The 14,374-nt window shown below is 39.1% G+C and overlaps 2 protein-coding genes across 2 annotated transcripts in view; both read left to right on the plus strand.

Moving 5' to 3' along the window:
* On the plus strand, positions 1-13,607 carry LOC139457169 (coiled-coil domain-containing protein 1-like). The gene is made up of 4 exons (XM_071238593.1): positions 1-28; positions 11,425-11,718; positions 11,883-12,419; positions 13,042-13,607. The coding sequence occupies exons 1-4, from the start codon at positions 1-3 to the stop codon at positions 13,605-13,607; spliced, it is 1,425 nt and encodes a 474-aa protein (XP_071094694.1).
* Positions 6,871-14,374, plus strand: part of LOC139457640 (uncharacterized) — a 23,908-nt gene continuing 16,404 nt past the window's right edge. The window contains exon 1 of the mRNA XM_071238993.1: positions 6,871-6,959. The gene's annotated coding sequence lies outside the window, so the exon portion shown is untranslated. The remainder of the gene's footprint in view (positions 6,960-14,374) is intronic.

A 14,374-nucleotide genomic window follows, 5' to 3' on the forward strand; every position in this document is an offset into this window, starting at 1 on the left:
ATGTCGGACAAGTCCATTTTATGCGCAGGTTGGTATTTCCCGCATATTCTCACAATCTTCGCGTCGATTACCTGTGTCTTTTCCCTACATACCGATTGTCACATCTCTCCAGGTTTTTGATGCGATCGTTCGGCCATCGCGTTTATCTGCGTAGCCCAGCTCAAATCAATGGGGAACAAATCACCAGAAACTCCCCTCTTACAAATAACGTCGTCCAATATACGACGTCATCAAGTTGCGAGCGCAGGTTCTAAACTCCAGAAACGACGGCATGACAGAACAATGTTTTATCGTGAAATAAAACCACACTTCCTTGTTCATTGTTTTTTTGCAATTTATCGCGTAGATATCTTTTCTCATCCAAAACTTGCTCCTATATCGCTTGGGTGAGATATAGAGATTACTACACTCATTTTCGTTAGATACCATTTTTACGAAACCAGTGGACTTTCTATGGTATCTGATCATGCGAAACAAGTAGTTCCGGTGTGACAGAGGTCACGGTTATCCAATCAAAACGAATAAAACAAGGTCAGCCTTGTACGACACGCGTGTGACGTACGGATTTAGTATGTTACCACCTGTATCTTCATCACATGGGTAATAACAAGCGTCCAATGCTTTGCAGACCATTGTGACGTCATTGTTACCATGACGTCACAATCAAATGACATCACTGATGGCTCTGCTACTGAAGCTGTTAGCCGTACTTTTTACACTTAAGACACTGCTTATTACTGTCTACAAACTGAAAAAGTTGGAAGAATGATGTTGGATGATAAATAAAATAGCACCCTCGTGTCTTTTGATATCAAATATATCAAGCCGTGTTGATATATTTGATGTCAAAAGACACGAGGGTGAGGCTATCTATATATTTATTTATATGTTGCATTTGCTGAAATTATGTGCATCATATTCGAGATTTCTTCCCACGTCCCAGGTTGCAGTTATGTGTGTAATGGTGGTTTTATGTATACAATCGGCAAGACAAAGGCAGGAGAGATTCATTGTATTGAATATGCTCCACTTAAAATTGTAAAGCAACTACCGTATTCGACGTAATAAGCGCCCAGGGCGCTCTCAAAATTAGAAATAGGGGGCTCTTATTAGAATATTATTTTGGTGGGAAAAAAAACAGAGTTGAAAGATAAATTTCGTGGTTTATGCTAACAGCCTGAAATGTTTATATACGACAGATATATTTTTCCAGAATTTAATTGCCTATAATTAAGGGTGCATATAACACACGAGTGTGTATTATACGCGAATAAATAAGTCTTGTGTACATTGATCAATCGGAAGGGGTGCTAATTGGGATTGTTCACTAGCCATTATATTAGCAAATATCGCCGTGGGCGCTGATTAGAGCGGGGCGCTTATTACGTCGAACACGGTATGTGAACTGTGAAACATACAGATGCCAGAGGGAGCCAGCCATGCATGTAGATTTTCATATTCATAATATGTATAGCGTGAATAAATGTACAAATTTCAGGTCGGCGGGAACACAATTTGTTACGCAAAGATGTTTAAAGATATATATATTCAACCATGTGTATAACTATTTAGGGAATAATAACGTGCTCACAAACCTACAGTCTGGATCCACGCAGTGTGACACCATCATCAGCTGGCACATTCACATGTCATACCGACCAAACATACAACACAATACATAGAGGTTATCACGCTTGTGTGTTTGGGGATGGCAAATATCCTGCATTAGGAATAAACATTGTATTTAGCGAGCCTTGGCGAGCTAAATACATAGTATTTATTCCTATTACAGGATATTTACCATCCCCAAACACACAAGCGTGATAACCTCTTTATCATATAATGTCATTCTTTAATTCTGTGCTTCAAAATCGCTTTCCCTCTTTCACAAACATTACCGAAACATTGCGAGTTTTCCTTGAAAGCGTGCATTAATATTTATTACGTCACAGGGTGATGTGTCAGTCGGACAGTGACAGTAGCCAATATAGTTCCAGCTGAAATCTCTTTCTTATACAGTGGCGAAGCAACATATACTCAAAACAACTATTGTTTTTAATTGCCTTTCGCGGCAATCCATCGGTCTGTCCGCTAGAGTAACTGCCCTTTGTCAAAGGGAAGCTTCTCTAACCCTAGTCTATGAGACGTCACGGCCACGGTCAGACGATGTTGACAGTCGGTCTGTCCTGTCATAGTTAAGAAGTGTAGTCAGATGTACACACAGCGACAAAACGAAACAAGGTAACAATTCAAACATATTTCGGCCAAATCCCACTATTTTAATTTGAGGAGAAGGTTTCAAGCCGCAGAGGTCTACAAACACAGATGTGCCCTCGCAAAATTGTTTGCGAAATTTATATCTCCAAAGTTGCCAAAACTTATAAAATGCCTTAGCTATTTTACAGTTCGACACTGATTTTCAGTATATTAGACTGTTCTTTTGATAATGATAACAATTATCCCTGTAGTTTATCCAGATTCCCGGTGGTTAATTCTGACTCGATCGCCGAATGACGAGGGCGACGCCATGTTTGTTTATAAACAGTGAAAATAAGTCCCTACTTGACCTTTGATATTTGCATCTCTATCCGCATATGACACCAACGGATATCGTTTTTATCCGTTGGCTTTATCCTGCCGAGAAACCTACCTGTTATATGATAAAAATATTTCTCTACCCATAACATAATTGTGCGTGAATGACGATGTGGGTTTTAATGATGTAGATATATAATGGTAAATAACATAGATTATACATTAAATATATAATATCTAGTGTATTATTCAGATGATATAACGGTCACATACTTTTTTTCTTCAAATTTTACCAACTAGCTAGAGAAAAATTCTTTTCCAAGTTATCCATACTACCGAGTTGCTTGAGGATTAAGGTTTTGTCACCTTACCGACATTTGACGGATAGGTACTTTATTACCTCGCTTTTTTTACCTCTCCACATCTGTTATTTGAGAGGCGAGGTGAGGTGAAATGGGGTTTAACGTCGCGCCCAAGATTATTGCACTTATACAGCGACGTGCATGTGTGTTTGTGTGGCTTCTTATACTAGTCCGGACTGATGCCGATTTATAGTGCTATCCCACTGAGATACCATGCCGCAGTTTAACATAAATACCCCACTCAGTCACAGTATACTGACTCCGAGCCGACCAGTCCTTGTTTTAACCCCTTTATGCCGAGCGCCAGACAGGGCAACAACAAGTACCATTTTTTAACGTCTTTTGGTATGACGCGGCCGGGGATCGAACCCCGGACCTTCCGCTCTCCGGGCGGACGCTCTACCACTAGACCACAGAGGCGGTCTGTTATATGAGAAGAATGTGACAGATGTATCTTCTAAGTAAAGCATATATGAGTTATGTTCATGTAGGTACAAGCAGGGAAGTGAAAAGCAAACACTCAATAACTTAGGAACCGATCATACGCTTTTCTTAGGGAGGGGTGGAGTCTGGGAATTACGGAAAAAAGAATGTTCCCCCAAATTATTGAAACAAGCGTATAGTCGACGAAGTCATCTATATCCTCCGACCGTTTTAACACGTTATAGTCCAAAACCAGGTAACTGACCAACATTTCTCTTAGCCAAAATAGCTGCAATGAAATTCTAAAATTAACATTTCTAAAACTCCTTAATACTAAATGGCACCAGTTCAGTTTGCTTTAGATATAGACACGCACTGTTTGGCAAGGAAATATTTAACAGTTTATTTGTTATACTCCATAATTGAACCCACCCTATATTAAAATTTAAATCCAGCTTGTTGCCATGGAAACAAAAACAATACATGCAAAGTTAGACATGCAAAGTTTCGTAGGGAAATATTTAACAGTTTCTGAGTTATGCCCCGGAAACGATTTCAGGACGCACGCACAAACGGACGTACGGACGGACAGACGGAACCCATTTAAATATCCCCTGCCAACTTCGTTGGGTCGGGGGACAAAAATAATAATGCTTCTGACTGTTGAAAAATAATTGCCTGCCACAAATATTTCATTGTTGCAAGGTTTCTGTTTGTACGTTTTACATCACCCTTAAAGAGGGTGTACATAATCTCATATAAGAAATACATTAGTGAGCTAGTTGGGTTCAACGCCGCTTTTAACAGTATTCCAGTTATATCACCACGTGTCAGCTTAATGTGGTAGGAAAGCCCGAAGTGATGCAGGTCTCAGACGTTTACCAGTTCGGTGAAACCCACGAGCACGGGTATGGTGCTGACAAACCTAGAAACATAATCGGGGCGAACCGGGATTCGAACCCACTTTCATAGGTTTCTGGCATGCCAAAGGGACGCAACTCTGCACAGCGAATCGCGGCGACATAGACAACTGTGCCACCCGTGCCCCGAAGCTAAAAGAAAAAGCAAAAGGTTCACATAAATGTTATCGAAGAATACATTATTATTATTGTTAATAAAAGTAAGCACTGAAATGTTAGTGTTCAGTTGCATGTAACACACAACGTTACTATCGTAATATTTTTTCATCAAATGGCATCTATGACAATGTTACAAACACGCTACGGCTCTTTCGTCTCCATGGGCACTTGCAATTAAATGTTCCTCGCCATGTTCTGAGCGCCCTTTATCCTACTTGACGAGCTGTGACTTTGTGTGCAGACGCTGCAGAGATATCGAACGCCCGAAGAAATGACGTTAGTTATAGAAGAAGAAAAATAATTGTTTATGTCTCGTCTGGCCGTAATGGCCGCCCTGAGGACTATAAGAGACAATAAGACAAAAGTATTACACTATGAAATGTCTGGGGATATATAAGTCCCAACTGTATGACAAGGTTATATATATACACATATCACACCATGCCACGTAAACCACACCAAGCCTTGCCACCCAAACACAACACACAGAGCCTCACACACACGTACGCACGCACACACATACACACACACACGTGGGTTTCCCCGAAATGATAAATGTCTGAGACCTGCATCACTTCGGTCGCTCCTCCCACATTAAGCTGACACGCCGTGATATAACTGGAATACTGTTAAATGCGGCGTTAAACACAACTCACTCACTCCATGTAATGTCAAGTACATTAATCCGATATGGCTGGTTGCATATGATTTTGTCGGATTAACGAGACTTGTTAATGAGTGATTTCAGTATTTTGTTGACGAGTATGGACGCTTATGTAAATGAGTGCATTCTACAACATTCCCAAACATGCCCAAACAAGGCATTTCCAAATATTCCCAAACAAGGCATTTCCAAACATTCCCTAACAAGGCACTTTCAAATATACCCAAACTAGGCATTTCCAAACATTCCTAAAACAAGGCATTTCCAAACATTCCCAAACTAGGCATTTCCAAACATTCCCAAATAAGGCATTTCTAAACATTCCCAAAACAAGGCATTTCCAAACATTCCTAAGCAAGGCATTTGGCATTTCCAAACATTCCGAAACTACACATTTCCAAAAATTCCTAAACAAGGCATTTGGCATTTCTAAACATTCCGAAACTACGCATTTCCAAACATTCCCAAAAGAAGGCATTTCCAAACATTCCCAAACAAGGCATTTCTAAACATTTCCAAGCAAGGCATTTCCAAACATTTCCAAAATTTCCAAATTAGTCATTTCAAAACATTCCCAAAAGAAGGCATGTCCAAACATTCCCAAACGAGACATTTCATAACATTCCCAAACGAGATATTTCATAACATTTCCAAACAAGGCAATTCCAAACATTCCCAAATTAGTAATTTTCAAACATTCCCCAAACAAGGCATTTCCAAACATTCCCAAACTAGGCATTTCCAAACATTCCCAAACTAGGCATTTCCAAACATTCCCAAACTAGGCATTTCCAAACATTCCCAAACTAGGCATTTCCAAACATTCCCAAACTAGGCATTTCCAAACATTCCCGAACTTGGCAATTCCAAACATTCCCAAATAAGGCATTTCCAAACAAGGCATTTCCAAACAAGGCATTTCCAAACATTCCCAAAACAAGGCATTTCCAAACATTCCCAAACTAGGCATTTCCAAAATGTCCAAAATAAGTCATTTCAAAACATTCCCAAAAGAAGGCATGTCCAAACATTCCCAAATTAGGCATTTTCAAACATTCCCCAAACAAGGCATTTCCAAACATTCCCAAAGAAGACATTTCCAAACATTGCCAAACAAGGTATTTCCAAACATTCCCAAACTAGGCATTTCATAACATTCCCTAACAAGGCATTTTCAAACATCCCCAAACTAGGCATTTCCAAACATTCCCAAACTAGGCATTTCCAAACATTCCCAAATAAGGCATTTCCAAACAAGGCATTTGGCATTTCGAAAACATTCTCAAACTAGGCATTTCCAAACATTCCCAAACTAGGCATTTCCAAACATTCCCAATTAAGGCATTTCTAAACATTCCCAAACTAGGCATTTCCAAACATTTCCAAACTAGCCATACATGTAAATATAACCAAATGATTTGGAATACTTGGAAATGAGTTACATAAAAACCATCACTTGTCCAAACGTCAGGAAATGTTTTTTTCATGCCGTGTTTATTGTTACACTACGTATCAATTAAAACTGTTTCAACACGGAAATCGAAAAAGCAAAATAATTGAAAAAAGACATTGTTGATTAATTATTCGATGTCTGTTTATTTCCACAAAGTGAGCAATCACTTATATGCACAGTAGCAATGGTATTGCAGTGAGAGACAATATACGGGTCTATTGCTTGGATCAATAGGAACTATTGAGTGAAACTTGTCGGTCTGTCAGGGAATACATAGTACAGGACGGGGAGTTGACGGAGGGAGCCGTTTCGCAAGTCGTTCAACACAACACCAGTGTCGGGTCGGAGACTTGGGGAAAGAGAAAGAACCCTGAGGTGAGGATCCCGCTAAGTTGACCACCTTGGACCTAGAAACGGATGCATAGGAATAGCTACCACTGACTGTGAGTTATATTATTGGCAGAATGTATTTAGATACATGTTTCCCGTGTTTACTTTATCAAACTTGTCATCTTATATGTAGCCGTGAACTGTGATTTAGTAATGCAAAAAATAACATTTTTTTCAGTATATTGATCGAGTGGTCAAATAGTTGCTTTGAGTGTGTTCGACAACATCCAATACGGTTTTTTTTTAAAAGTGAAAACGTAATTAAAGATTAGGCCTTAGTACCAGGCTCAGTACAAAATGTCTTTGAGTACAAAAGCCCGGCCCGTGAAGATCCAGGGTAGAATAGGCCGTAATAGGCAACTATGCTTGTCGTAAGAGGCGACTAACGGGATCGGGTGGTCAGACTCGCTGACTTGGTTTGATGCATGTCATCGATCCCAATTGCGTGGATCGATGCTCATGATATTAATCACTGGATTGTCTGGTTCAGGCTCGATTATTTACAGTCCGCCGTCATATAGCTGGAATATTGAGGAGTGCGGCGTAAAACAACAAAACGGGAGGCCGGGGATAATTCCATTTGTCATTTGCCATCCATTCTATTACCTATCAGTGCTAATTACCCCCGGCTTTCCTTTTCCCGTTGTCCATTGCCTTTTGCCAACATTTAAGTCCTTGCTTCCAGTTGTCCTTCGCTATCACGTATCACGCTAATTAACGGTTAACTGTGTCGGCTTCAATAGATAAGGCAAACCGGTGGTTGATGACTTGAACACACAACCACACACTGTAACTTCAGGAGTGGTATTGGGATGGTAAACATGGCCGTGCGTATTCTGGCCCGGTGTAGTAGGCTCAAATGGCTCCCCCTAAATTTGACTCCAGAGTCACATGGGCCTAGGCTCACATGACTCCCCTAGCCAGGCTCTAAACATTCCCTCTAGGCTCAGCTAACTCCCCTACTGGGCCCAAATGACTCCCCTTGTCTTGAATTAAAATGATTGCATAAAAGATCAAACATATCTTGTATCGTAAGATTTTAAACCCCTCTTCCTAATTTTCTATTTTGAAATGCCAGGTTTGGAACAATGCCCAATATTCAAGGTTAGAAACTAACAGTTTTTGTCCACTAGTCCTTATAATGATAACATATACATGTAGCAAAACACTTAAAATGGGCCAATTTCTACTCGACCTTAGGATACCTTTACTATTGTGCAGTTTGGTAAGGACTACAGGACTAGTGCCAGTTTCTAACGCTGATATTGTGTATCAGATATTTTAGTCCATGTTATCTTATTACAGTTTTAAATTTAACTTTATTTGGATAGACTCAAGGTGCTACTCGTAAATCACTTTACTTTTCTTTACCTATAGAATATTTTCAGAATACTCCCTGTGTCCTACGTCTATTCTTTCATATCACACTCAAACTACTCCCCCTATTCTATATCCAATTCTTGAGTATCAGGGTAAAACCACTGCCCCTATTCTATACCCATTTCTTGAATATCAGGGTCAAACTTCTCCCCCTTTTCTATATCCATTTCCTGAGTATCAGGGTCAAACTACTCCCCCTATTCTGTATCCATTTATTGAGTATCAGAGTCAAACTACTCCCTTATTCTATATCCATTTCTTGAGTATCAGAGTCAAACTACTCCCATTATTCTTTATCCATTTATTGAGTATCAGAGTCAAACTACTCCCCCTATTCTATATCCATTTCTTGAGTATCAAGGTCAAACTACCCCCCCCCCCCCCCACCCCCCTCCATTCTATATCCATTTCTTGAGTATCAGGGTCAAACTACTCCCCCTATTCTATATTCTTTTCTTGAGTATCAGAGTCAAACCACCCCCCCCTATTCTATATCCATTTCTTGAGTATCAGGGTCAAACTACTCCCCCTATTCTATATCCATTTCTTTAGTATCATGGTCGAACTTCTCCCCCTATTCTATATCCAATTCTTGAGTATCAAGGTCAAACTAGTCGTTTGGGCCTTAGGGGTGTCATCCGAGTCGTCTGAGCCTGGGCAGTCATTTGAGCATCCTACACCGGCATCCTCTTAGGTAAGGTGGTCAGGAACGTTGTCACGAGTGTTGTTGTAGAAGGGGACAACAAACCATGAATCGAAGATCACTGCTATGGCATTGATGATATGTAACATTTAAGTGGATTGACATAAAAAGTCACTTATTAAAGAACTGACGTCGTATGTTTCTGCGGGCGAAGTGGATAACGCTGCTTTCAGCGTTACTGGTGTCGTTTCACTGGTGACTCACAGTCGTCAGTACTATCAATAGTTCATGTATAGTGATCGACTTGATTTAATCATGTTATGTGTGTATGAAAGCTGTTAGTGAGACTCGCATTAGTTTAAAGACTGGCGTCGATACAAGATAGATCGACCGTCGTCTTCTTTTGTCGCAATATTGAACGTGTAATACTCACTGATTAACGTGTCCAGGTACCGGAACACCAATCTTCTGTAAATGAAATATGAATCCTTCGAGTCTGAGGGGCATGTTAATCACTTGTCTTCTCATCTTCAACTGTACATTGATTGATGGTAGCGTATGATGGTGTTTGTGGCATATGTTTATACCTGATATTTTTTGGAAGGGTCAGTTTTTAGAAGGCTGGTTGTACATATATATGGCAATAATGAGGGCAATTAGAGGCCATGTTCGATTTGACTTACTTTTAATCTACTTACCAAGTGTGGTTTCAATCTCTATTTGGAAATAACCACTTGACATTGTGTCAGCGTTGCTATCGGTGTTGTAGATGATGTAAATCGATGTTGATGTGTAGATGATGTTGATGGTGTTGGTGTTCTGCAAGGTATTAGAAGCTGTAGTCCAATTTAACTTAGGAGTAATAGACCCAGATATTTATGGGAGCTAACAGTCTTAAGTGGTACATTATTTTTGTGTATTTATTTCAATTCCCCATATTTCACAGTAATCCTGCAAGAGATATAATCATTTTTTTATAATTGTATGGTAATATCTGCTACCATTATTAGATCATCTGGAAATGATAAAAAAAATATGTTGTACTTTTCCTCTGATATAAACAAATAAATAAATTCCACTAATTTCTTAACAAAAACTGAGAAGGACTGAGAGTACATCCTTGTCGTACACCAACCGAGCACGTAAAATACTCCGATAATGTGCTTCCATTACCCGCAGAAACTGCAGATTTAACATGATTATGCAAACTCTGTTTTAACTCTAAGGAATTTACTATGAATGCCATTGTTTAATAGTAAAACATAAATATATTTCTATTCACCACATAAAATACGCAAAGCACAGTAAAATGTACTTACTTACGTATAATTTGTTTCTGTACTAATGCATGTACAAATGAATATATTGTCGACAGTGGAATGATGCTTTCGGATCCCACCTTGGTATTCTCAAGTAATATCTATATCTTCTTGTGCTTGTATATTTAGTATACAAGCACATATCTTACTCATGGTAAGTAATGAGGTTCCTCACTTATAATGATCTTAGCACTAAGGTGATCGTAAGTCCCATACTTTAACATAGGCTTACCATCATGGTAGCGCTAAGATCGCTTTGAGGAACGGGGCCCTTTTTTGCCGTTCTTGTTTTGGGGTATTATGATGGATGTAGTCAAAGCACTTTGGTTTTTTTAACTTTAATTAAACAGCACAGTGAGATATGGAATTAGTATATCTTTGGCGTTTTTAAAGAACTCTGAGAGAATACCGCCATCGCCTGGAGATGTATCAACGTTAAGAATTGCATCTGATACTTCACAAATTGTAATCTCTGATGACAAATCATCCGACTGCAAATATTTTTCACAATCAGTAAATGTATGTGATGACATGAAACCTTCCAGCACCTGACTAAACTGTTTCGATCTCCTCGTTCATCTGGAGTGGTATATTGTTAACCATGACGGACATTTTAAAATATTTCTCAGCTAATTCCCAAAGGCTCTTACAGTGTATCAGGTGCTCCGGCTGATTTGCTACTGACATTTAAGTTAAGAGTGAGTTAGTGAGTGAGTTACGATTTAAAGCCACATCGGCATTTAATTTAAGAAGCCATTTGACGACAGATATTCGTAAACCTTTTTCCAGCTTGTTTATACATGACATTTTCTCTATTTCTGCTGAGATGGAGATCATTAAGTCAACTCAATCGGGATCAAATCACTTGAGGTGTTATTTACCAGAGTATACACGTTATGGGCTATGACGTCTTTTCAAAGGTGATCCGCTGGATTTCAAGATATCGATGTTGATGATGGAAATGATGTTAATGACGTAAATAGTGATGATGACCTCGATGGTGTTGTTAGTGTAGAAGATGTTGATGATGTTGATTGTGTAGATGATTTCGATGGTGTTGGTAGTGTTCATGGTGTAGATGATGTTAATGGTGTTGATGATGTTTATGGTGTTGATAGTGTTGACGGTGTTGATGGAGTTGGGGGTATTTATGATGTTGATGTGTTGATTGTGTAGATGATGTTGATGGTGTAGATGATGTTGCTGGTGTTGATGTTGTTGATGATGTAGATGATGTTAATGGTGTAGATGATGTTGATGATATAGATGGTGTTGATGGTGTAGATGATATAGATGATATAGATGATGTTGATGGTGTAGATGATGTTAGTGGTGTTGATGATGTTGATGATGTAGATGATGTTGATGGTGTAGATGGTGATGATGTAGATGATGTTAATGGTGTAGATGTTGATGGTGTAGATGATGTTGATGATGTAGATGATGTTAGTGGTGTAGATGGTGTAGATGGTGTAGATGATATGGTGTAGATGATGTTGATGGTGTTGATGATGTAGATGATGCAGATGATTTTGATGGTGTAGATGATGTTGATGGTGTTGATGATGTTGATAGTGTTGACAGTGTTGATGATGTTGATAGTGTTGATGGTGTAGATGATGTTGATGATGTAGCTGATGTTGATGATGTAGCTGATGTTGATGATGTTGATGGTGTAGATGATGTTGATGATGTAGATGAAGTTGATGGTGTAGATGATGTTGATGGTGTAGATGATGTTGATGACGTAGATGATGTTGATGATGTTGATGGTGTAGATAATGTTGATGGTGTTGATGATGTTGATAGTGTTGACAGTGTTGATGATGTTGATAGTGTTAATGGTGTAGATGATGTTGATGATGTAGCTGATGTTGATGATGTAGCTGATGTTGATGATGTTGATGGTGTTGATGATGTTGATGATGTAGATGAAGTTGATGGTGTAGATGATGTTGATGGTGTAGATGATGTTGATGACGTAGATGATGTTGATGATGTTGATGGTGTAGATAATGTTGATGGTGTTGATGATGTTGATGATGTAGATGGTGTTGATGATGTTGATGGTGTAGATGATGGTGATGATGTAGATGATGTTAATGGTGTAGATGTTGATGGTGTAGATGATGTTGATGTAGATGATGTTAGTGGTGTAGATGGTGTAGATGGTGTAGATGATATAGATGATATAGATGATGTTGATGTGTTGGTGGTGTTGATAGTGTTGATGTTTTTATGGTGTTGATGATGTTGATTATATTGATGGTGTGGATGGTGTGGATGGTGTAGGTTACGTAAGTTATGTTGGTGTTGATGCTGTTGCTGGTGTTAATAGCTTATACATGTTCGTCCACTTTCAGGTGTTATTTACCAGAGTATACACGGTATGGGCTATGGCGTCTTTTCAAAGGTGATCCTCTGGATTTCAAGATATCGATGTTGATGATGGAAATGATGGTAATGACGTAAATAGTGTTGATGACCTCGATGGTGTTGTTAGTGTAGAAGATGTTGATGATGTTGATTGTGTAGATGATTTCGATGGTGTTGGTAGTGTTCATGGTGTAGATGATGTTGCTGGTGTTGATGTTGTTGATGATGTAGATGATGTTGATGGTGTAGATGATGTTGATGATATAGATGGTGTTGATGGTGTAGATGATATTGATGATATAGATGATGTTGATGGTGTAGATGATGTTAGTGGTGTTGATGATGTTGATGATGTAGATGATGTTGATGGTGTAGATGATGTTAATGGTGTTGATGATGTTGATATTGATGGTGTAGATGATGTTGATGGTGTAGATGATGTTGATGGTGTTGATGGTGTTGATGTAGATGATGCAGATGATTTTGATGGTGTAGATGATGTTGATGGTGTTGATGATGTTGATAGTGTTGACAGTGTTGATGATGTTGATAGTGTTGATGGTGTAGATGATGTTAATGGTGTAGATGATGTTGATGATGTAGCTGATGTTGATGATGTAGCTGATGTTGATGATGTTGATGGTGTTGATGATGTTGATGATGTAGATGAAGTTGATGGTGTAGATGATGTTGATGGTGTAGATGATGTTGATGACGTAGATGATGTTGATGATGTTGATGGTGTAGATAATGTTGATGGTGTTGATGATGTTGATGATGTAGATGGTGTTGATGATGTTGATGGTGTAGATGATGGTGATGATGTAGATGATGTTAATGGTGTAGATGTTGATGGTGTAGATGATGTTGATGTAGATGATGTTAGTGGTGTAGATGGTGTAGATGGTGTAGATGATATAGATGATATAGATGATGTTGATGTGTTGGTGGTGTTGATAGTGTTGATGTTTTTATGGTGTTGATGATGTTGATTATATTGATGGTGTGGATGGTGTAGGTTACGTAAGTTATGTTGGTGTTGATGCTGTTGCTGGTGTTAATAGCTTATACATGTTCGTCCACTTTCAGGAAGTCCGTTCACTTTAGTTATTTGGATCAATGAAATCTTGGAAACGTTTACATTTGACATACGTCAATCACGTGCAATTGGAACTGGATTCGTGGAGAAAACCGTCAAACACTGACGTCAAACATTAACATCAACCAACACATGAACAGTGTCCGTGATCTTGACCTTGAACTACGCCGTGGGTGACAAAAAAAGAAAAGTAGAACACATATCAGTTAGAAATTCCGATTGCGTTCCCTTCCACATCCGTTTGTTCTGAATACATGGCTGCAAGGACCCACCAGCATCGATAAATACTTCTTGTTGCCAAATACGTAAAACGTCGGCCCTCGGCTCTCGAGTCTGGCTTTTAAAATGTTGGATCTTGGAGAAACACCAATGATCCTAAGTTGAGAAGAGTACAAAGCAAACATCTTCAATCAACCCGCACAACGGAAGCTTTTACTGTTGCATAATAGATTGAGTTTATATTGATTCCTAGATTTTGAATGAAATCCAACCATGGTGTGTTATTTGACGGTCAAAGTAACACAGAAGGTGAGAATTATTGAATCATAGAATTATTGATGACTTTCACAAATTAGAGTGAGTGAGTGAGTGAGTGAGTGAGTGAGTGAGTGAGTGAGTGAGTGAGTGAGTGGTGGTGGTTGGGTGCGTGCG

This window comes from Haliotis cracherodii, unplaced genomic scaffold (genome assembly GCF_022045235.1).
Source record: "Haliotis cracherodii isolate W230 unplaced genomic scaffold, xgHalCrac1.p SCAF_12, whole genome shotgun sequence".
NCBI lineage: Eukaryota > Metazoa > Mollusca > Gastropoda > Lepetellida > Haliotidae > Haliotis > Haliotis cracherodii.